At 41.5% G+C, this 23,452-nt stretch overlaps 5 protein-coding genes across 5 annotated transcripts; 2 read left to right on the top strand and 3 right to left on the bottom strand.

The window, feature by feature from the left end:
* Nucleotides 1-1,047: 1,047 nt before the first annotated feature.
* Nucleotides 1,048-2,694, top strand: C922_04659 (hypothetical protein; the record flags this gene model as incomplete). Its single annotated transcript, XM_008820238.1, has 1 exon — nucleotides 1,048-2,694. One exon carries the CDS (start codon nucleotides 1,048-1,050, stop codon nucleotides 2,692-2,694), a length of 1,647 nt encoding a protein of 548 aa, XP_008818460.1.
* A 1,137-nt stretch (nucleotides 2,695-3,831) lies between these two features.
* Nucleotides 3,832-5,902, top strand: C922_04658 (hypothetical protein; the record flags this gene model as incomplete). Its single annotated transcript, XM_008820237.1, has 2 exons — nucleotides 3,832-5,589; nucleotides 5,708-5,902. 2 exons carry the CDS (start codon nucleotides 3,832-3,834, stop codon nucleotides 5,900-5,902), a joined length of 1,953 nt encoding a protein of 650 aa, XP_008818459.1.
* Nucleotides 5,903-12,945: 7,043 nt separating this feature from the next.
* Nucleotides 12,946-14,696, bottom strand: C922_04657 (hypothetical protein; the record flags this gene model as incomplete). Its single annotated transcript, XM_008820236.1, has 4 exons — nucleotides 12,946-13,056; nucleotides 13,154-13,213; nucleotides 13,357-13,596; nucleotides 13,734-14,696. 4 exons carry the CDS (start codon nucleotides 14,694-14,696, stop codon nucleotides 12,946-12,948), a joined length of 1,374 nt encoding a protein of 457 aa, XP_008818458.1.
* Nucleotides 14,697-16,044: 1,348 nt separating this feature from the next.
* C922_04656 (hypothetical protein) lies at nucleotides 16,045-17,288 on the bottom strand (the record flags this gene model as incomplete). Its single annotated transcript, XM_008820235.1, has 4 exons — nucleotides 16,045-16,303; nucleotides 16,475-16,616; nucleotides 16,750-16,976; nucleotides 17,104-17,288. The coding sequence occupies 4 exons, from the start codon at nucleotides 17,286-17,288 to the stop codon at nucleotides 16,045-16,047; spliced, it is 813 nt and encodes a 270-aa protein (XP_008818457.1).
* Nucleotides 17,289-17,330: 42 nt separating this feature from the next.
* On the bottom strand, nucleotides 17,331-17,552 carry C922_04655 (hypothetical protein; the record flags this gene model as incomplete). Its single annotated transcript, XM_008820234.1, has 1 exon — nucleotides 17,331-17,552. One exon carries the CDS (start codon nucleotides 17,550-17,552, stop codon nucleotides 17,331-17,333), a length of 222 nt encoding a protein of 73 aa, XP_008818456.1.
* Between the last annotated feature and the right edge of the window lie 5,900 nt (nucleotides 17,553-23,452).

Below are 23,452 nucleotides of genomic sequence, written 5' to 3'. Positions count from 1 at the left end.
CAAGTGAGACAGAGCGTTCAGCACAGCGCTTCACGTGGAGGTGTACAGAGAAAGAAACCATTTACACAAATTGTGCCTTCTCTCTTCATCCCCCAAAAAAGTACACCCCCCTTATACTTTTATGGAAATTTTTTTTAAGTAGCACACAAAAGGGACGTTCACACAAGTGGATGCCGTATGTAGTAATGAGCCACCCTCACTCCGTTTACCCATTTTGCAGTACCCATATTGCGCGCGATAGTTTGTCCCCTTGCGCACGTGTCTTTTGTGGCATCGCTTCATCTGCTTATCTGCCCATTTGAAGCCACGCCCCTGGCACCGCCATACTGCACTGTTAAATCCCTCTAAAAGGGTAACTCTATCATCTGCTCCCCTTTTCAAACTGCCGAGAGGGTGGTGTAAAAGTGACCTCATTCTGCTGACTCTCTTTTACATAAACTTTTTTTTTTTTTTTTATTCTGTGTGTGTATGGATGCAGTTTTTAATTACCCAAGTGGAAGGGTAACCCAGTGCGAATATTTTTGATTGTCTCTTTTGAAACAGCTGGGAGAGCGACCAGCCCACAAGGGAACAAAAAAGAAGACTCGAAGTTGTAAGTGGTCCCCACCCCATATCCAGCGTGTACGCACATATATGTACCTACCCCCTCGCGTGTTCCTCTATGTCTACTCGCTCAAGCACACAGCACCAGAGAAATAGGACAAACACAGAATCGAGGAACCATCCAGAGGAAAACACACATTTTTTAATTACCCATTTTTTTACATATCAATTTTTAACTCATTCAATCGTCTCCTTAGGAGCGTAACGCCAGAAAGGCGCTATCCCCGACGATCCTCCTGTCTTTTTTTTTTTTTTTTTGCTTCCCCTCTTGACGTTGCGAGGAGACTTATCAGCTCGCCAGTAGAGCAGCTTCCAGATTTCGGGAACACCGCAGAGTTCGCCTACCGATCGGGAGAAAACTGCCTGCTGCCCTCTCGTTACGTTTACCCCTAGCCACACCACCGAGGAAGAACAGACCGAGCAAAAGAAGCTGAATAGCAAAGTATGGAAAGAGAAAAACCGGACGAAGATGAGGAAATTACAGTAGGAAAAAATATCATCCACAACAATTTCGACAACGCCGATTTTCTGCGAAACTTTCACTTCCTGCTTCAACATAGTTGCCCCTTCTACCAGCTCCATGGACTCCATTGGTCGTGTGGAGTGAAGAGCGCCCTGGGGGTAGGAAGAAGTTCATATGAGGGAAGCACATTTGAGGGAGGAACCATCGAAAGAAGTGCAGATGAAAGAAGCACTGGGCCAAGTGGAACCGGCCGAACGCAGATAGGCCGGAGAAAAAGCCAAGCGACGAAGAAGCTCATTATCCATTTGGTGCCCTCCAGCAAATCCGATCTTTACAATTTCTTGAAGAAGAAAAAGGAGCAAGTACTGAACATCTATGGAAAAGACGAAACTTACAAATATGAAAGTCACATAAGTTTGACTGGGTACTTCTCATGTGAAAATGTCGTCATTTTTACGAAGAGTCTGTACGTTTATTTGTTTTATTATGTGAAGCTTTACCACTTATCTAGGAAACAGTCCATGCAGGATTTGTTCTTTAGCATTCCGTGTCGGGTCGGAGCGTCAACCTGCGATGGTCGGCGCAGTAGCAAGCAGTGCGGGAGCCGGGAGGAGCAACAGGAGCGGGACAGGGAGAAGCAGCTGGATTCGCAACCTAATTCGAAGTCTGTTCCGCCGCCCGTTTCGAAGCTGCAACCTGTGAAATGCAACATCAAGGAGAAGCACATCCTGACGACGGACGACGGATACGTGATTATCCCCATAAAGTGTGAGTGGTTAAAAAGGATGTTCGAGAACTTCCGATTTTTAATTAAAAATGATAGCTTCACCTTGTGCAGGAAGCACAGCCAAGGTGGAAAGGAGAAATCCTCCAAAAAAAACTTGCGAAAACGTTTGGCGGTAAAGAAAAAGAATAGCCACTTCCTTTGTGCAGAGGATAGGAAGCACAGGACCGAAGAGGAACCGTCCGAGGAGGCACCATTGACGATACATTGTCAGGGGGACAACGCTACAGGGGGGAGAAGTCCTCTTGTGGGGGAGGAATGTCAAAATATGAACAACACTCCTCTAGCCCAACATAACGGCGATGAATCAGTCCTGCATTCGTGTGTAAGAGGGACCACAGGACGGTCCAGTGTGAGCAGTGTTAGTACCTGCGCCAGCAGCGGCGACTTGGGGCTGTATAGCGAGGTCGCGCAAGTGGGTGATAACTCTCCTGCGATGAACCCCCTGGTTTGTGAAAGGGCGGACGCAGCATCCAATAGTAGAATCAGCGGAAGAATTCGAAGCCATCGAAACAGTCGAAGTAGTCGGAACAGTGGTGGCAATAAGATCAAGTACCGGTACAACAACGCCAAGGTACGCTTACTCGAATTTCGCATAAAGAACTGCAACCATATTTCCCTCGCCTCCAACCGAAACGACCAATGTGTGCAAAACGAGATTGCCCACATGTACAGAGACATGAAATACTACTTCTCCAACTGCACGTGGGACATGGTGATGTTCGAGTGCGTAGACGGGGGAGGCGGCACGGAGATCGGAAATGGGAACGCAACTGAATGTTCTCAAGGTGGCAACCCCCTCTTGAATGAAATTTTCCGGTTCACCAATTTTGCCATCTCGTGACGGTCGCACAAAGGAGCCCACCAGCTGACCAAAGGTGGTACACCTCCTGTTTTTTTTTTTTTTTTTTTTCCTTTTTTTTTTGTTCGTGTTCTTCCCCTCCCAAAATGTAAGTCCTACCGCTTGTATTTCTTTTTATATTTGTGAAAGTGAATGGAAGTTTTTAATCCACAATTGTGGAGGGACTATACGAGCGTTTTTTTTTTTTTTTTTTTTCTTTTTTCTGTGTACGTTTATTATCGAAAAATGCCTTGCATGTCCGCCTGGCGTGTGTGATCTTCTAGCCTCTCCTTGCGAAGGAGCTGAGGAAGCAAAACTTCCCCCCAGCCGCAAATACATGTCTACAGTTAAACTGCCAAAAGGGGAGAAACTGGCTCTTCCAATTTTTTAAACCGTCTTTAAAAGTCCCACAGGTTTTTTTTATCTACACGGGTGGGTACACTCCTCGTTTTGGAGTACAACAAACCGAGGAATTCCCATGTGTTGTGAGCAACTCTGTTGGAAATTGTTAAAACAGGAGTAGTGGTTCATTCCCTTGAGGGTGGCTTCCTTTTGGGGGCTTCCCCAGTGTGGAGATACAAACCAATGACGCACAACCACTTTGTGGAGTAAAAAAGAGAAAGAAAAAATTGGCATGGGGGATGCCACCCCCAAGGGGCTAAGTTAACCTTTCACAGTTTTGCAAAAACGGACTAGCGAAAGGTATTATCATTCGGCAACCACCAATCAAAGAGGGAGCATTCCATGAGATGGCGTGGCAGCAGGTGCCAAATGGGAGGCACCACGGCGGTTCCTCATTCTGCCGCTTCCCCGTGCACCGCCTCTTTGCACACAAGTTAGAATTAGCTATTAGCTAGCCAAAATGGAAACCACATTTTTTCGCCTGAACAGAAAAAAAAAAAAAAAAAGAAACACGGAAAGGGTAAAGAGTGAAAGGCGAAATTAAAAGCGTTTACACAGATCTGTCATTCTGCTGCTACTTTCGCGAAGGCATACACGGGCGTAACACATCCAGCAGTATTTTCCGCAGCAGGCGCACCTTTTCCCGCTTTTGCTATTTTTCTTCACCAACAAGTAGGCATATGCCTTATGATAGCTGACCTTGCTGCCTCGGTCCTCCCCACCTGGACACACAGTAACATGGATGAACACAACAAGTATCAACAAACAGAAGATAAAACGCACAAGAAAGATGCGAAGGAGCAACGACAAACCTACCACTACGACAGTCACCGTTCTAAGAAGGGCTTCTCCGTCAGGGGAAACGACGAGGGCAGCTGCAGCGAAGAACGTTCTTGTGAGGGCTATTCTGCACTGCGAGGCGACAGCGGGGGGAGCGCCAACTCGGGAATGTCTACACACGGACACAGCAATTGGCACAGTAACGGGCGCCGCAAAGTGGGAATTAATTCAGGCACAGAACGGCCCATACATTCGATCCGTGCCGATAAACGCACCAGGAGCAGTCGGGAAGATGCCCCCAGCCATCGCATATTCCTTGTGAGGAGATCAAGCTGTGTCAACCCCCCAAGTGATACACGCGTAGGTGCAAAGCGATGGCTCCTCCACGATTCCTGCAGAAAAGAACACTCATCATATGAGGCGAGGATTCGCAGGACGTACGAGAGGCCACCTCACATCGAGCTGTCCATACCTCCAACGGATCGAAATGGGAACAGAAAAAAAATTCAAAGGAGGTATACCTCCCACCCCAACGTAAGTGGAACACCCCATGAAGTTACGCCTGTTAGAAAGTTACCACGGAGTCGATTTGCCCATAAAGACGATGCGATTAAAATAAAGAGGAGAGAAGTACCAGCCCAGTGGAGACAACACCATTTAGGTGAAAACGCCAAGGTAAAAGGTGGCACAGTGGTTGGGCTGGCGAAATTATCGAACTTGTACAAATGGAGCGACGACTACCACATGCATAGCAGTACGCGGCATGCTACATTCCACAAGGATGGCCACCCCCCTAAGACGGGAAAGGCCACCAAACAGAAGCACAAGACAAAGAGGGTTGCTTCTAAAGAGGGATATACCTTCAAAGGGGAGGAGGAGGACAGGAAGGACAAGGACCGTCCCGACATGAGCAATACCCCCTGTGGACATAAATTCTATCAGGTCAAATTCCTATGCCAAGCAAAGGGCTACGATCTGAAAAAAATAAGTCTCGTGTTCGATGTCAAGAAGATAAGATACGTCTTCCACGATAGAGACAACATTTTGTGTGCATTCCTAACGCCAGAAAAAAGTACGAAATATTTCTGCAACTTGGAGGACATTGGTAACATAGACAACCTTAATTTTATCAGAGACGTCACTCCTTCGGACGCTGAATACATTGTGTTTATCTTTATCAATGGCTCTGTAGTCATATGGCACAACTTCCCGAACTGTTACAGAAATGATGTGTTCATCAATAACATTATCGTGTTTTTAAATTCCTACTCCGATGAGCTGTTGCCCGGGCATGTGGTGCAGGAGGATATGATGTATTACCATGAGTGGTGGGCAGAAGAAGAAAAACACCGTCCAGGTTTGTCTGCCCCTTCGGAGCGGTTCCTCTCCCCGTCCTGTGTAGACCCCCCCCTGATCAGCGGGGGAGTTATCCACCTGCGCAGCGGCTCCCTGGAACAGAAACTCACCGTGTCTTTCGCCCTCTCGCAGTCCATTCGCCTCGACGTGCACGAAATGCTGATGGATATCACCATCAACAAGCTCTTCATCATATCGAAGCAGATTGCCAGTCGGGGCACCTGCACCATTTCCAAGCAGGAAGTGTCGAGGATGCTTAATGTTTACTCTAGCATAATTAACGTCAACGCGGTACAGGACTTCCTAGATGTCCCAGAGTACTTCTGGAATAAGGTGCAATACGAGCACGCGTGGTTCGAGGTGAGGCATGACTGCCAACAGGCTTCCTCTACTAGAGCTTCCCCACTAACACACTTGTAAACTCCCTTCACTGACTTGGCGCTTTCCTCTACCCATTGACTCCCCCTCCTACGTGCAGATTTACGCATACCTGGAGATCCCCGACCGGATCAAAATCCTAAACAAGCGCTACAACTACTACAAGGATTTCCTCAAGGTGATAAAAACGGAGGGTTATAACGACAAAACGTTCCACACCTACCGGGTCATCGTCCTGCTGCTCTTCATACACGTGTGCGCGCTTATTCTTAACGATCTCTTTTTCGCCCAGTGAAAGGGGGGAAGGTGATGCTTCCTTGGTGGATCATCGCTGGACAGGATAATCATTGTCGGGAAACACACCTTTTTCCCCTCCGTTAAATTTCCCTGCTCTCCTTCTCTAACTTCACATACAAGTAGTCACAAATCCTGCAATTCTATGATCCAGTAAATATCTTAACATGTATTAATTTATTTGTTTCCTCCTTGGCGTAATTTCTTTTGGACACATCTATAGCAGTAGTATTATGCATTCATCCCAAGTAATCATAGAACGGTAAAGGCACAAAATCTGTATCTCTAGTTACCTTCCGATACAGAAATTTATATATGCAAGGACTAAATTGCATTTCATTATCAGATAAATGGAATGTCTATTTGTCGATTTTTTCAATTCCTACATATAATGCTGAACTTGTAAAAGTGTATACTATACTCACGAATGAGAAACCGTCCGGCAGTAAAGACACCATTTGAATGTTATGAATCATGCAGGATACACTTCTGATGTATTTCTCCATTCGTCTCATTATAGTATATATAGATATATTAATAAATTTCAGTCTGTTGAAAAATTATTTCTAATATTTTTACTCAGATTGCTTCTTCAAATTTGGTGATTTCAAATAGAGAAACTTTACTAAAGGCGGCGCCTCTGAAGCATGGAGAAAAGACTGTCACTGTGGAACATGAGAAAGATGTGCTCATAAGCACCTAATGAATATTCTTCCGAGGACGATTTTGCTCATTCCTTGTGCTAAGTCTCAGTCATGTGTAACACGGAAGTGTAAAAATGATTGTGTTGTTTGTCCTTCTCTTTTACCTATTATTTCATGCTTCTGCTGTTGTAACTGAACAAAGTCTGATACGCCCAATAAACCTGTGTCATAGGTAACTAACTCTTTTTTAACTTTAGTTAGTCGCAAATAATAGATCAGTACATCAGGCAATAATACATGTTAAGAACTGGAAGCACGAAGTATTTTATATAAACATTCCAATGGGGTAGGTACAAAGCCAAGGGGAATATCAAATACCCCACGGAAGATATCAAGTTGTTTTGCATTCGACAAAGAGTAATATGAAGACAAATGGTTAGAGACATCCTTTCGTTGTAACACCTCCTGTTGTGTCTTCATTGTTATGACTTGGTTTTACTTTGCACAAGGATTGTAACAATTTTATTGAAAGTTCTGGATATTGCATAAAAGGTCCATATACACATTTTAAGGGAGCACTGATTCTTCTATAATTATAAGACTTTACAGCATATTCTCACACATTCCAATATATCAGTTCACCCACTCTTAACCCTGGACACAACGTAAATTTACAGAGAGTACAGAAAGAGTGAAGAGCCCACTTGAAGGAGAAGAAAATTTACAACATAAATCAGAATGCGAGGAAAATCCATATCGCCTATCATATGAACCTCTTGTATATTCTTAACTGCACTGTAATATAAAACAATGATATTCGTCTTAAAATGACCATAATTCAAGTAATAAAGTATTTTAGAATAAATTTTTTAACAAAACAGAGCAGAAGCGTGATACAGCAGAACTAACTGACGATTAATAAAATGATATCTTACACACCCTATGAAATTTTCATAACTATTATGCATTGAAAAACCCTTAGCCTTATTTTGAATGACAATACATTATAGTAGTAACTCAAGGAATTTGAACAATAGAAGATAAGATATTACATGTCTTCTGTATTTTCATTTTCAATTATATGGAATATAATCGTTCTATAGGTGTAAAACACAAATCCTATACTTCTGTATGATACGAAATATAATAAAAACATTAATAGTCATACAGTGTTTTTTATACATATCCATGTTCCGAAGGGTATGCTTCCGCAAATATACATTCGTAAAAGGTTCTTTCAAAGGTTATTCTCCTCTGATGTCATTAGAAGAGTAAGTCAAGATGACACAAGGGAATTCACCATAAAAATGCACGAGCAGAATAATCATCGACTAGGACATGAAGGGTATACCTAAGAAACCTTTATGCCTAGATGATATTTTCACACAAAGATTGCAGTTCAATCGATAAAAATATGTTATATTACATGGGGCATATTTACCTCATAACTATATGTTCCGCAAGAGTTCGGGAAAATACTCGCATTATACCATTCACATCTTTAAAGCGGGAATTAGTGAAGGCACGGGTTGTACAATAATTGAAAAATATAAACAAAGCTCCGACGCACGGAGAAATTGGAACAATCGATGAAGGAAAGATACTCCTCATTGTTAGGCGGAAAATCAGAGCTATTGGTTACAATATTGTGGGAAATAGATACGATACGGCAAGAAAAGTAATCACGCGCTGGCGACATATATGATTCGTGGAAGATGTTACAGTTTATTGTATACGCGTTGCGAGATACCATAAAAAGAAAAATTATGAAAAATACGACCTGTCATAGGCAGTACAAATACCAAGAATAACCACAAATAGCGGTGCTGGGTGAATTTATTTCTCACCATTAAATTCAGTAGCCGCCGCCGCCGAATGACGAGATTTACATATTTTATGGTGTACCAACCGTTGTGAGCAGCAAAAATGGAAAAATAAATTCGGAATTATAAAGAAGCGAGCGCATTTACATATATAGCGCATTTCGAGAGGACTTATGCTTATTGAAAACTCCCCGTTGAGAATAGGATATTCGAGAAGGGGCGAAGAGATTAAGTCAAATGCATATGTGATTAGCAGAGAATTTTTTAAAACAGAGCATAAAATAGGGGACATTATAATTCGCGCAGTTGCCTCAAATGTAGGGCAATGGCTGAAAATCCATTATTTCTTCTATGCACTTCTGTGCAAGTGCACACTCTGCTTATCCGTAATATCCGCAAATATATCTGTTCCTGTACAATCTCCTGTTTTTTTACGTTTCATTTTAATTTTATCTACGAATATTCACCAGTTTTATTTTCTTATTTTGAGTCAGCACATTTTTGTTAAAATTACATTTAATTCTGTATTTATTCCCCCATTTTTTCTTTTTTTTTTAACAGACTGTTTTACGCGCGACTGGTAGACCATGAATCCTGGAATTATGTATAATACTCTGCCGCAAATTATCCGCACATTATGTGATTAATAGAGGACATGATCCAATCGATGAAGTTTTAGCGAGTCGTTCTGTTGCTCAGACAATATTATCTAAAGGACTATAAAGGATTTTCCTAACTTAAAAAAGAACTTCTATAGCTTATTCACCCATAATCACCAAAAAAAAAAAAAAAAAAAAAAAAATGAAATTCATGTGAGTAAAGCAATCCAGAAAGTTTCTGTCACTATTTGAGGAATCGGGGCAAGAGGAACTATACAGGAAAAGGCGAATATTCTATGAGAAATCTTTTACCCATAGTAAACTATCCCATCAAGATAGATACCGCTGTAATTATGATGTGGAATACCGCAACAGACACCACCCTATAGAAACTGTAACAGCACCCAAGGTCATAACTTCCTCATAACTTAGAACAAGAAATGTCTGATGCTGTTACAAAAGGAAGGGATAGGTCTTCAAGAAGGGTGTTAAAATCTAAAAGAAAGGAATAAATCCATTTCAGATGTTTATATATTTCCATGTATAAAAACACGAACCGATATAATATAACATTCTGTCTTAGTGTAACATATACGACCTTAGATTCTGTAATTCACACCATGGAGCTGAATGAGGACAGGGAAAAATCCATGATAAACTAATTAATATATGTGATCCCTTCCGTAGCTACGTATATTTATCACCAACTCTGAATACTCGCGTATACTTTAGAAACCGATGGGAAATGGCAAACAAGTTTGTTCTTATATCCTGGAGAATCAGCCTCTGTTCAAATTTGCCCACATATGTCACTGGAAAATTCATCCACTGTTTGCACTGTGCCTTCCCTGGGTAGATTTTTCTCTTGTGAACATTTCCTTGTTTACTCCTTACCGTTAAGTTGTTCTGTTCTCGCTTGGTCACACGATGTTATCTCCCATGGCATGCCTTCATTCACGGCCATTTCTACATGTGTTCATGCTCTTAAGTGATCCATATGGTTCTACTTTATATATCTCCTCTTCCTTCGAAATGGAAAATTCTGCCTGATGTAAAAGTATCGCCGATATATAGATTCTTTTACGGTCATTCCAGTTATTTCATTATTTTCTGTCTTTTCTTTCCCCCCCAATAGAGCATTAGTTACTATCGTATTAGTACGAGTTATATCTCTGTAGAAGGTATTCCTGTTGCATTCATGTTATGACCCTCATTGATATTACAGGGGCAACAGTCCTTCGCATATAATACTACTTTCAGGATACCCCTTGTCTTTATAAGATGACACTGCAGATACCTCCATTTACCCTACACAACTTCAATTTTCCTTATAATGGAGCCCCCACCTTAACCGTTTCAAGAATACAATACTCCGGATGAAAACACATGAGTGTAGTAGGCATAATATTGTTATCCAAATAATAACACGGCACATGCTGTATCCCCAACATCATAATATTTTGAACACATATATTCAGTTCAAAGTGTACTGCTGAGTGCATATTGTTACAGTTATTATGATAGTCCTCGTTTTATTAAAGCACTACGAATACATCGAGACGCTCCAAAGGGTAATACGGCCTGCGAAGTCGGACACTAAAAGCAAGAATATCTCTGATACATTAATATTTTTCGAATCATAGTACTTCAAGAGCAATTATTGTGTCGAAATCACGGTGGACCGAGGATATTAATACCCTAGAGGAAATACTAATCTAAACACATATGTAGATTTAACATACATTTCCTGTTATGGTAGTATTACAGTACGTATACTACTATACTGGGGATATGTCTATATTTTAAAGGAGACTGCAGCAAATCATCGTTATCATTAATACAAGTGTATTACCAATTCGCAGTATCTCTAACGCAGCTATAATTCCCCGTAACAAGAAATCCTCAGATATTATAACTCAGAAAGCAATAGTTTGCATCAGTAAGTACGGCTTCTCCAATGATGCAACTCTCCGTCTTAAATTATCAAGCCGGCACCGAACAGATTTCTGGGGGATGCCCACTGTGCATGCTGAAATACTCTGATCAAGTCCGTCCCCTTTACTTACCTTCGTGTGATTTAAGTGATTGTACCATATCACCATTCCTATTGTGGCAACATACATACATTGCAGATAATTCCTGTCTCTATATAATAAAACCGTCTGCCAACGCGGTCTCATATAAAACCATTGCAGACGCAATCAGGAACCATGTCTCATTAGGTGTCATCCAAGGGAGCGCCGTATGCTTATCATGTGCTGTTCAAAAAATACTGTTCCTCAAATAAGAAAACACAAAGGAGTGATTACACTGTCTAATGATAAAAACAGCATATGTTTAAAGTGCACCAATTGGTATCCAAGAAACAGGGCAGCTGTTCATACCATGACGCTACGGATTATTAAAAAATTTTACACAATTCCATTGGTGCACGAACCAAATTGGCGAAATAGAACTCGCCAATAAGCATTAGTACTTCTCGTCCGTTATTGATTGTTCATATAATGAAAACCTCCATGATAAATTATTAGTCCAAAATATACGGCAACCTGCAGTAGCAGGAAACAGTACAGATCACACCTCCTTTATTCAACTCTCACCTCCATAGGTTAATATGAGTCACAACCTACAAGTGTTTTCACAATTGAGAATTTGGGATACCTTCCATTCAGGTATATCACAAGAATTAATGCCTCGCAAAATGCCTTGAGATGTATGCCATAGCACTCCTTATTAAATTACACTGTAGAAAACGATACGGCATCTAGAGGATTACTAAACAGAACACAACAGGTGAAAACAGTTAAGAAACAGTATAGAAATCAAGGTAAACGTTTAAAATAGAAATAAATCCCACCTCTGAAAACTTAAACCCCGAACCTGCACGCTGGAGACTAAGAGGTACCCCCTAAACCCTAGACGCCAGAGTGTGAAGCCGTAATACAGGACTCTAAACGAATATACGATAGACATAAACCTGAGCTCTAAAGACTAAATAATAAACCTAACACTGATGCGTGAAGCCTAACGAAAGAATTCCTAAATATAAATCCTAAACCAATAGAACCTAAAACTAGGTTAACCGACGCTGAATCCTATACCCAAAGGGAAAAACCGTGAACCCTAAACCACAGAACCTAAAACGTGAAGCATGACACGTACCCCTAGACAATGAAAACTAAAAACAAATCATACAGCCAGAAGCCTAAAACTGACACCTCAGGCATACAAGCAGGAATCTAAACCTAAATCATAATTGGTACACGATGATTCTAACCAATAATACCTAAAAATATAAGCTTTGAAGGGTGAAGGAACAACTGCCATAAGTGAAACCTAAAAGCGTGAACAGTAAAAACCGGAGTGTGAACCCTGACCCCTAGAACCTGAACCATACCCCCTGAACCCTAAGCTCTAAAACATAAACCGTAAACACTAAACAATAACCCCAGAGACGTGGAGCCGGAATTTAAACCCTAAAGGCTAAATCATTAACCTTAAGACATTAAGACTAAATCCTAACTACTAGGAGATGAATCGCATGAGCTAAAATGTAAAACCTGGACACTAAATCTAAACCCTGAACCCTAAATCCTAAACCTAAGCCCTGGACCCAGAACCCGTAAACCTGAACCTAAACCCTGAACCCTAAAACTAAAATCTGAACTGTTAACCCTAAACCCAAAGCACCAAAGATTGAAACCTAAACCCTGAACCCTGAACCCCCATACCCGAAACCCTAAACCCCAAACCCCAGGTCGGGAACACTAAACCCCAATCCTCGAACATCTAAATCCTACATCCTAAACCCCGAGCTCTATACACCTAACCTCCCATGTCTGTTTGCCCCTACTCTTGGGCCCCGTATGAGCTGCTTCAGCTCCTACTCTCATCCTCTGGGGGTCGCTTCAAACGCTCCTGTCGTTTCATACGGGGAGAGGCAGTCATGGCCTGCCCTTGGGCCATGTTAATTGTTAACTAATCCTCGAAGTTGCCGTTCTGATCCATTAATATCTTCCTCTCATATGGCCCTGGGGTTCCCTGATTTCTGTTCCTTGGCCCCGTGTCGGCGTTCCCGGTCCTCTCCTTCTCCAGGGGGAAGAAGAGATTCCCTGTGTCTCCCTCTTCGGGCTGCCGGTCGTACTTGGCGTTTCTCGGCTGTTGGGACCTCGGGTTCCTGTCTCACCTGCTCCGTTTCTCTCTTTGGCCTTGGGAGATTTCCTTCTTGCTTTATCCCACTTCTTTGCTGGGAAGGAGTCGGGAGTTATTGATTTATGGACCTGGTTATTTCTGGGCCTGTGGGAATCTGTTTTGTTTCTTTTAGAGGAGTCCAAAGTTGCCATTCGGTTACTAAGAATCCCTATCGAATGCTAAGTAATTAACGCCCACTTTACTGAACTTGTCAAATGTCGTCGATTTAATCCGAGACCTTATTCCTCCTCTTCTTCTTCTCCTTATGAAAATCCTACTCATCAATCCTAAACTTAAAATCATTACCCCTACCGCTCCCCCTACTATATAATTCCCTATACCTGTTTTTCCTTGGTCCAATTCTTTGCTCATTAGAGTTGATGCCTTCTGTAGGTCCTTTATTACATTTTCCTCCTGTGTTCTTTCCTCTGACCTGCCCTAGTTGGGAAATAGGATCATGAACTCTTACCTCAAACGTTTTGGAGGCTTGTTCTCCTGCTCTGGTTAGTCCCCTCTTGTTAAAGGGGATCTGACACTAAATGGTCTCAGGGCCTCCTGGCTGGGTTGTTTGTAACTATTTGGTCCTTCAGCAGGTTTAACTCTTCATTCAGTTGTTCTGCTTTTAGTCTCGTTCCCGGTGCCCTGAGGGGGCTTAAGTTGTTTTTCTGGCTTAGCATCAATCCCTTGGACAATCCTCTGCTCATACTTACCTTTTGGTACTCCTCCGGAGTCTCGACTCCGCTCTGATGCTCGCAGTTTCTCGACTTCTTCGTGACTACACAGGTGGTATCCCAGCTGTTTGTATCTGGGTCCTTATAACAAACTAAGCTGATGACGTAGGTTCCCAATTTCTTAAAGAAAGGCTCCCAGAGCTCCGCTTTGTTCTTGCGGGTTCTAATGGGGATGTTGTCTGTTTCTCTTTGCTTGGGATTCATGTTATTGAACCAGGAGCTCATAATTTCGTCGCTTGTGGCCTTTCCTGCCCAGGCTGTGAGTTCTTCTGATAATCTTAAACAGGCATCTTCGGAGTTCACCTTCCATCCGTCCCCTTCTCTCGTTATATTATCATAGATTCCTAAGATTATACTCATCATATCCATGCAAACTGCCAGATTTCTCTGATAAGGCTGTTTCCTCGTTAACGGTTTGTCCCCCGTCAATCTCGCCCAGCTGTTATTGCCGTGTGTTATGGGACAACTGTTCTCTTTCCATCTGCCCCCTAAAAATCCCAGTGAATCCACATCGCATGTAACTCTTTCCCCTTCCCAGATTCCTTCGGATGTTTCTTCTAGGTTTGTCATCCATATCTCCAATGCCTGGCATAATAGTTTTGCCCTTAAGTCTACTTGCAGGAGACTTCGGCCTTGTTTTGTGGCTAATTTCTTCCATCTGTCCCTGTCTATATTATTTCCTTTATCTCTTGCTTCAGATTCCAATTCCCAGATGGTGTGTTGCTCGGGGCTTCTTGAGTTTTTTTCGTCCTGTATAGCTGTTTTCCAGATCTTCTGGTGTATATACTGCTCCAATTTGAAACCCATCTTTGTTTTTAAATTTACCTTCTTCTGAGCGCGCTCCTCTTTGTAATCATATATTTTTCCCTGGGATAATTGAGACACCGTTTCTTTGTTCTGAATTGGTCCTCGTTCATTATGAAGGTTTACTGCTTCTTTTGAGCCAGGCGTTTGCTTATATTACCAGTAGTTTCCTTAAGAATTTCTCGTCGCATCCTTCTGAGTTGGGCGCGTTCTTTGCTTGACACAGGCCATAGTCCTTCATATTTCAGGCCATTTCCTCTCTGGACCCCTTCCTTTATCCTCCTCTCCTATCTCCCCAGGGGGCTCTTCATTGTCCTGATTCGTTTCTAGCTTGCCTTGATCCCTTCTTGGGTCTGTATACGGTAGGTTGCATCGGTTCCCGAATCCTGCCCGTACCTTTCCCAATGATTTTTTCTGACCTGTCATTCCCCCCCCCACGAGATCTTGACGCCTCCTCCTTCTATTCCAACTTCCCTTTTCTCATTTTGTGCCGAGGAGCCTGGTCTCGCCTTCTTCTTCCGACTTGGTTTCTCTTTTGCTCTCATCTTTTGCTTTGTTGAGCACTGGGAGGGTGTGGAGTGTTCCTGTTCTGTTCTCGGATGAAGCTCTCTCCTGTTATGAATTAACCGTTTTGTCCATCGGTTTAACGGGGGTCTCCTTGTTCTGTCCGTCCCACTCCCTTTGTTAGGTTATTCTTCTTCGGATGGAACTTTTCCGCTCATGTTTCATGTGGGAAGGATGAGTTCCTTCATTTAGTATTTGCACCTTGGGATTTGGTCGTTAGTTAACACTATGGCAGATTCTGGATTTGGGTTGTTCTGTTTCGGACTTCTTAGTTTTCTCTAACTGTCCCTAGCTTTCTGGAGTTGTCCATCACTCGGAGTTGCTCCTTACATAACACTTTTTTATCTTTCCTTGTAGTTCGGGGTTTTTTGCTGTCTATACCTCTTCGGGGCCCTAAGTTGCCTCTTGGTGGAGGCCAGGCGTAGGGGTTTTTCCCCTGCCTGGTTCCTTGGGGGCTGAGGCTTCTGATTCTCCTCCCTAGTCACTTTCCCGGTCCGTCTTGGGCGGAATATATCCTTTTCCCTGCTTCCGGGTTACTGGAATCTGGGATTGTGAAGAGCTTATTTGGTCAGTTCTATCTGTTTCATTCTCTTTTTGGTATTCTGTCTGACTAATCCTTCCTTGATGTTTGTCTATTGGGGCGCTTAATTTCTAACTTTGTTCAGTAACTATCCTTCTCTTATTCTTCCATTTCCTTAATGTAGACGGTTTCTTTGTGATTCATATTTTTTCCTCTTCCCTGAATTTCTGGTTTAGTTGGTGGTTTTTTTTTTTCTTCTTCTCGCCCTTATTGCGGGGTTTCATGTTTTCTTTTCTCGTGGCTGAAGTCTTTTTCCAGTAGGTTACTGTTTATTCTTTGCTGATTGCTCTGTGAAAATTCTCTCTTCTGCTTATTGTTCATTTGTTCACAAAGAAGGTTCGCTTTCCTTTGTTGGTTGTTTCCCTCTTTGGTATTTGTTCCTGATTTATATGGGTTTGTCGTGATAGTTCGCTTTTTGTTTTGCTTTCTTATCTGATCTTCCTGTTCCTGGAGAGTTGTCCCCACTCTTGGGGGTTGAGTCCGTAGTTGTTCTTATATTTTTGGCTTTTCTTCTAGGATAGTTGGATTCTTGACCTTTGTTTTTTTTTTGAGACTTCAAGATCTCGATCGGTTCGCCTGCTCCTCTTCCTTACTTTACCTTCCCTAAGGGCTTGCATTTTGAATTTCGCCCTTTTACTGTTCTTCCATTCCGGATTTGCTGTACCAAGTTTTGTCTCTACAGATTCCATTACTCCGATTCTTCCTTGGGTTAGAAGACCTCTTCTTCTCATATTTTTTCCTCTGATGAAGTTTTTTCTTTCTCTTGCTTGTTGGGATGCCTTGCTTTCGGTGCGACTCAGGGCGTCTATATATTACGTTCTGTAAGAGACTACCTGTTTTATTTGGTCCTTTGGTTCCTCCATATTTTTCTGTTCGTTTTTTTTATTTTTGAAGAGGAATTATTTGGCTTACGGTTATTCTCAATCCCCTGTGTAATATGCAGGGGAGAGTTTCTGGTTATCTTATGGGGAGACGAAGGGGTTCTGAAGTTGTTTTCTATGGTCGTTTTTATTTCGAAGATATTATATTTCTGCTCCGTATTTTCACTTTGGATATCACGGCCGACTTCTGTTAAGATTCTTATTCTTTCTGCTTGGATACCTCTAAATTGGTCTTCTCTTATCACTCCTTCGTAGTCTCTATGTTTGAGGGTGTTCGATGTTGTTCTTGTATGCGAAATATACCTTCTTGGGCTTTTGGCGTCGTGCTATCCAATTTGCTTGAGTTACCCTTTTATTTTTTAGATGATGTTTAATATCCTTTTACTGGCTTGTTCCTGTTGGGGCTTGACTGAACTCCTTTGAGTTAGGTGTCCGGTATTTACTTTTCATTTGGTTTCCCTTTCTTATTTCTTCAGATTCTAGGGTAATACGCTTTGTTAATCCTATGCTTGTGCTTCCTGGGGGGTTTAGTCTTTTTTTTTGGTTATAACTTTTCCACTTGGTTGTCATTTGCTTCTTTCTTCCCTTCGTGTAACCTCATTAGGTCTTCCCTTAAATCTGCTTTAAACTGTTGGTTCCTGGATCCTTCCTTTCACTTCCATTTTCGTGGTTAATCATGGGGTTTTCTGGTCCTGTGGGTTTCGCCCTATTGGCTGTTGAGTCCCTGAGCTGTACTCCTTCCTTTACTCGGTTCCTAACCTCTTCTGAGGTTTCGAGGTTGATTTGGGAGTTCCTTTCTTTTTTTTTACTCTGTGTTTTCTCTCCTTTTTTCATTTGTGCTTGGGGTGTATTGTTCCCCTGTTACTTTTTCGTATAAGGAGATCTTTCTCCCCTTCTCCTTGGCTTCGTCTTGGTGTCTCTTTCTTTTCTTGGTGTAACGAGTTGTTATTTGAGTTCTAAAAAATTCCTGATTGGGGATTCTTGTTTTTTTATGAGTGGATAGTGATCCTTGTTTGGTTGTTGTGTTACTTGGTTAAATATCAGTCAGTTACCTAGTCGTCGTCCTGTATTTCTTTGTTTTGGTTATTCACCCTTATAGTGTGCCTCTTTTCATCATTTTGGCGGGAGGGGGAAAATCCTCCAATGCATGTCTTCCTCAGAGACGTTCGGGAAGATTCTGGGGGGATTGTAGGTTCACGATTTAGATTCTCAGTCTATCCTTCTTTTATTCGATTTTCTTGGGCCTAATTACCCGGTTTCTGATTTCTTCATTTTCTGTTTGGTCCATTCGTCCCTGTTTTTAGATTCTTTTTTGATCCTGATCGTATAACTCATCGTATATTAGTTTTCTTCTCCAAGGATTCTTTTTTCTTTGTCTCGTTCTCTCTGGAGTTGGTTATTTCTTTTTTCTGTTGACTCCCCGTTTCCTTACCCTCATCTTTGTTAGTTTGGGCGCGAATGTTCCCTTGACGTGCCTTTAGTCTTCTTTTCCTGACTCTTAATTGGGAGTTTTTTAGGCAGTTCCTGCTGGAGTTTTTTTTGTCCTATATTTTGTCCCCCTTCAAAGTCCTGTAGAGTATCTATACCTGTATTGAGATGTGTTTACTCGTCCCTTGTAGGTACGAACCTACTGCTGTTTCTCTTTGAGATGGAGTTGTCCCTTTGAGTTGGTATATTTGTTTCCTCACAGGTGCTTCTTCGGGTGTTCCTTTCTTGGCTTGTGACTTGTGATTGGGGGTGTTCTATTTATTCCTAGTTGTTTGCCTCCTGTCTCTTGTTGTTTGGTGATTGAGGTATTCTTTCTTGGCTGCTTGTTTAATGTTTCCTGGCGTATTATTACGGGATTTTCTTTTTTACTCAATGTACTCGCTGTAGGAGCGGGCCGTTATGGAGCTGATAGCATAGTTCCTTTATCCGCTCTTCCCTTATTTTTTGGGGGTACTTTACTTGCCGGGCTGTCTGAGTCGGCTTCCAATATTTGAGATTCTTTATTTCCTTCGCTTTTATCAGTCCAGTGTGCGTTTATCTCTTGTTTTCCCCCACTATTTTGCTCCCTCAGGAAATTGCTATTAATTATTCGATTCTTCTGACTTGTTTTGTATTGTAGAAATATTTCTCCTTAGGATTTGGCTTAGTCCGGTTTGGTAGCTATGACATCGAGGTTTGCTTTTAAGTATTCCATTTTTTCAGTTCTCTTCGATTTGTTCTCTAGTGGTGCGGTTATCCGCTGTTTGGTTAGAGGCAGCTTGCTCCTCATTTTAGGGTGAGTTTTTAGTTACTTATTCTTTATGAGTTTGCTGTTGACTTGATACGGTTTCTTGAACTTCCGCAGACTTGCTCGGTTTTCATCTTTAGAATTTCTCCCTTGTTTGATGGATTACGAACCCATCAACTCGGATTTCTAATATTTGGGACCATTGATTCTTAAATTCATATTGCCTAGACTCTTATTGGATTTTTGGCCACTCCTCGGGTTTTGATACATGCTTCGACGGCTGTGTTCCTTTGCTTCTTCTTTTTGAATTCTTTAATTTTTTGCTTAGAAAATGGTTTTGGGGGATGTGACTGTTCTGATTTCGGAGCCTTCTACGGTTGTTTTCTTGGCTTTATTTTCTGGCTGCTGTTCATTTTTTGTTGTCCTTGGCTCTATTATCAACCGCTGAGGTTGTGTTATTTAGTGTAATCCTGAATACGCACTGATATCATTAACCTTTTTCCAATGTGTTCTGATCTGTCGAGGTGTCCGTTTATTTATTTTTTTTTTTCTTCTTTGGGAGCATATGCATAACCTGGGGCGCATTATCTCTTGGGTGCGATATAAGGGGGGGATAGAGCGGGGCTGTGCCGGTGCCTAATTCTTTCTTGGTTTGGAGTCCTGCTTCTTTGGTTATTTGCTTCTTGTTCTTTTTGTTTGGTTAGTAATTTTTTTATTTGCGCTATTGTTTGTACCACTCTTTTCCTGTTGGGGCTCCCTGATTGTTAAAGACTTGGCCTGGAAGTTGTACCATTTCTCCTTGGTGGAGGATGCTCCTTCTTTGTTGTTTATTGTTGCTATTTTTGTTTTGGAGTTTATTTATGTTTTTTTACTTCTGGTTGCTTGGGGGGGAAATTTGGGGGTAGGGTGCCCCCTTGATCTTTGGGGGATGTTTTTTTTTTTCTGTTATTTTAATCCTTGGGGTTCCTCTATCTTGGTTATGCTTTAGGGAAGATGTTCAGATATGGAGGTACTTTCTATCCTCCGGGGTGATAGTCGTTGACGTTCTCTAGGTCCTTTCCTTTGGAGTCCCGTGTTGGCTCATTCTTTTTTTCCTGCCTGGTCCGGCGATTTCAGCTTGGGTTGCCGAGGTTTCCATACTTCCCTTTGATTCGTATTTTCAGTTGGGCTTAGAGCCCCTGCCGTTGGGGTGACTTGGCTACTTCATCCTCCCTTTCCTTCTTATGTCCCTCCTTCTTTTAGGGAAGCTCCGTGTTCCTTCAATTGTGTTGTTTTTATTTTTTGGTCCTTTTCATTCTGTTACTGGAGAATTTCTGCTGCTTATGTTTCTGGAGTTCCAGTTTATACAGGCTGGTTCCTCCTCGTCATTAGGGCTGTTGCATGGCTGCCGGTTTAGACTGGTGTCCGTTCGCTACGTATTTTTTGGTGTCCCCTACGATTTATATTTTTTAAGAAGCTAAAGGTTAGAGTTGAGGCTTGCTTCTCCCTTTTTTCTATTTTTGCCTCTACTTCTGACTGGCTTTGCTTGTTCTTTTCCTAGTAATTTGTTGTTATGATGCTATCTTGTTCTTTTCTAATTTAACCCTATTTTTTCTTACTTCTGCGACAAACCCTTTGCTTTTTCGGTCCGGTGTCTTTCTTTTTGGTGTTTTGGGGGGGTGATGATGTAGGACCTGCCTTTTGGAGAATTGGTAGTACTCGTCCTTGTTAGATATTCTGTTGCTGATTGGATGTTAATTGTGATAGTCATTCTTCTTACTTCCTGCGTTCAAGACTTCGCTTACATTTGTCCTTTTTTGCTGTTTACTCTAATGCCCTAGCTGACTAAACTTGGGGCCTTCTTCTAGAGTGCTCTTCCTTGTTTAGTACTTGTGAATTAGTAAGAATACTTGCCCTTAGTAACTTCGTCTATTTCATCCTCCTGTCTAGGCTCTCAACCTTTTTTACTCTTACGTGTGTGGCTGCTTCGATACTCTTCCTTCTGGATCACTCTTCTTCTGGTCCTCAATTTCAACGATCTACTCCATGGATGCTCTCCCTTATCTTGGCCTTCGTTACTTGTTAAGCGGAATCATTGGATTGGCTGTCATAGTTTGTCTCTTGCTCCGATTGTGTTCTCGATTCCGGTTGCCCATGAAGTTTGTTCTTCTGTTATAGCTGTTGTTGGATTGTTTCCATTAATAAAACGGCTACGCTTTATTTGGGTGTTCCTCCTCACGCATAGTTACTTTTGGGTTTCTGTTTCGTCGGTATCCCTAGGCACCCTTGGTCTTCTGTCGTTTTCTCCTCAGTTCTTGCAGGTTCCGCTCCTCTTCATATTTCTCCCTGTTTCTCCGCCTGGGGATACTATTACTTGATTTTCTCCTTCTTTGGTGGTATTACTTACTTGCGCTTTGTTATCCACTACGTCCGGCTCATAGACGGATCTAGTTATTTCATCATAGAATGTTTATTCTTCCCTGTATACAGGCTCTTTTGGTCAATAGTCGCACGGCTATTATTATACCTTGGCTTTTATTAATCCTTCCTTCTATAGTTATTTAATATATTTTTCATTGGACTCCTTCTTTTTTCTCTCTGTTAGGCCAGTCTCTGCTAGTGACCCTATACTCGCTGGGGGGGGAGAATTGTGATGTTTTTTTTCCTAATATAGTAGTAGGATGCTTATTGGAATTTTCTCCCTCGGGATTCAGGTGGGGAGATGCGGGCTAGGTCCCCTTCGGCATATATGATCTTCATCTGTCTATTTTATTTTTCCTTTGTGGAAGGTTCTCAGAGACTGATCCTTTTATTTCTTTTTCTCTTTAATCCTCTAGGAGGTACCTCCTTCTGGGTACTTGGGTATCCTTGGTGTTGTTTTAATGTATCATTTGTTGGATTCTAGACTCTGCTTACTTCATAATGTTTGTCTGTAACATCTTCATATCTGGGAATTTCTCTAGGTTGTATTTTGTTTAAAACTAGGAGGTCTCAGGCTCCCTGTTATTCTTGATTTTGGTCAGTAAGGATCTTTAAGGATTTCCCTTCCTTGAGTTGCTGTTTGTCTATTAATGCTTGAATATTGATTATTTTAAAAATGCCCTTATCATTCTTAGGTTCGTAAATTGGGATTTTTTTATAGGGGGTATTAAATTTGTTTCAACCTGTAGAGTTGTCTTTTCTGTTTGTATCTGGAAGCTCCTTGTCTCGTTTTTCCCTTTCGATTTCATTTTGTTCCTTTGGGTTATACTAATTCTTTCCACTTGGCGGCTTATAGGGGTGGATCGACCTTATTATAGTGCAAAGTTCATATTCCTCCTTCATCCTTCTCTCGCTAGTCCGTGCCTTCTTGTTTTTTCCTGCTGGCTGCTGTAATATACTCTAGTGCTTATCAATAAATTCTTCATCATTATATTATTTCTGTTGGGTACGTCAGATGCTTTTTTCCTGTTTACTGTTTTGGACTTCACGAGAATCCTCTCTATATCATCCTTCTTGATATGCGATCGAGCAAAGAAAATCCCCTTAGCTTACAATATCTTTCATCCATTTATTTAAACATCAATTCTCTTTCGAGGAGGGGGGGAAACGTAGGTTTTCATCAGGCATAGAAACATAAGTAAGCCCTCGGGTTTCTTAATGACTCTTACAATAACTCACGAACTCTCTTGTGATTTCTTCTTAATTAATCACTTGGAATAGCACATAATATTCTTAGAAAACTACTTGACTGATTAGTAAGCGAGGGTATATTTTTACTATCGCTTATATTCTCATACAGCATCACACTTAAACTTCATATAAAAACTATGTTACTGCCAATATGATCAGGTATCTATTCACTTCTTCTCATTTTTCAGAAGAATCTCATAACTCTATGGTGGTGTAAGACTCTTTTATAGGACATGTTTGTAGGTCAATAGGGGAATGTATGCATTTTATAGGCTTATACTCCCTTATTCATAAAAGGGGTTATGAATACTACTTCACATTATACATACTGCTTTTTTGAATAAGGGGACGCCCGTCATATCCTCATCCATAGTCTTAGATACCGACAAAAATGAAGTTATTGTACGACTTATTATACTCCATGAACTCAGCACAGATTCAAGATATTATCTGTCCTTATTCCTTTCTTTATATGTTAGAGAACATGAAACCCTCGATTTCATATATCTATCTTGTCAGAGGGAAAGATCTATTGCTCATATTATACCTTATGTGCCACCCCTACTCTGTTTCTTCGTTCTCTGCTTTGGGTGTAGTGTCTAATCCTCATCCCCTGAGCATCTTTCCCTGTATCCTCTCTTCTCGTGTTGTCCCTTCTGTATCTATTAATTATGTACCTTCCCTTTTAGGCATTTCCACTTTGATCGTCATGTTGATATCTCCACTGGACTGTTGTGTATTTATATGGTCTTACATATATCTCTCTCCGTCCTGTGAAGTAGATAAATTTCTCAAATATGTCAGTTGTATTCGTATATACATTCTATTATAGTCATCCGCTCCTATATGCTTGCTCCCCCCCTTTTTA

Source organism: Plasmodium inui, assembly GCF_000524495.1.
Source record: "Plasmodium inui San Antonio 1 unplaced genomic scaffold supercont1.27, whole genome shotgun sequence".
In the NCBI taxonomy this organism is placed as follows: Eukaryota; Apicomplexa; class Aconoidasida; order Haemosporida; family Plasmodiidae; genus Plasmodium; species Plasmodium inui.
This window is presented reverse-complemented; position numbering and strand designations above follow the sequence as displayed.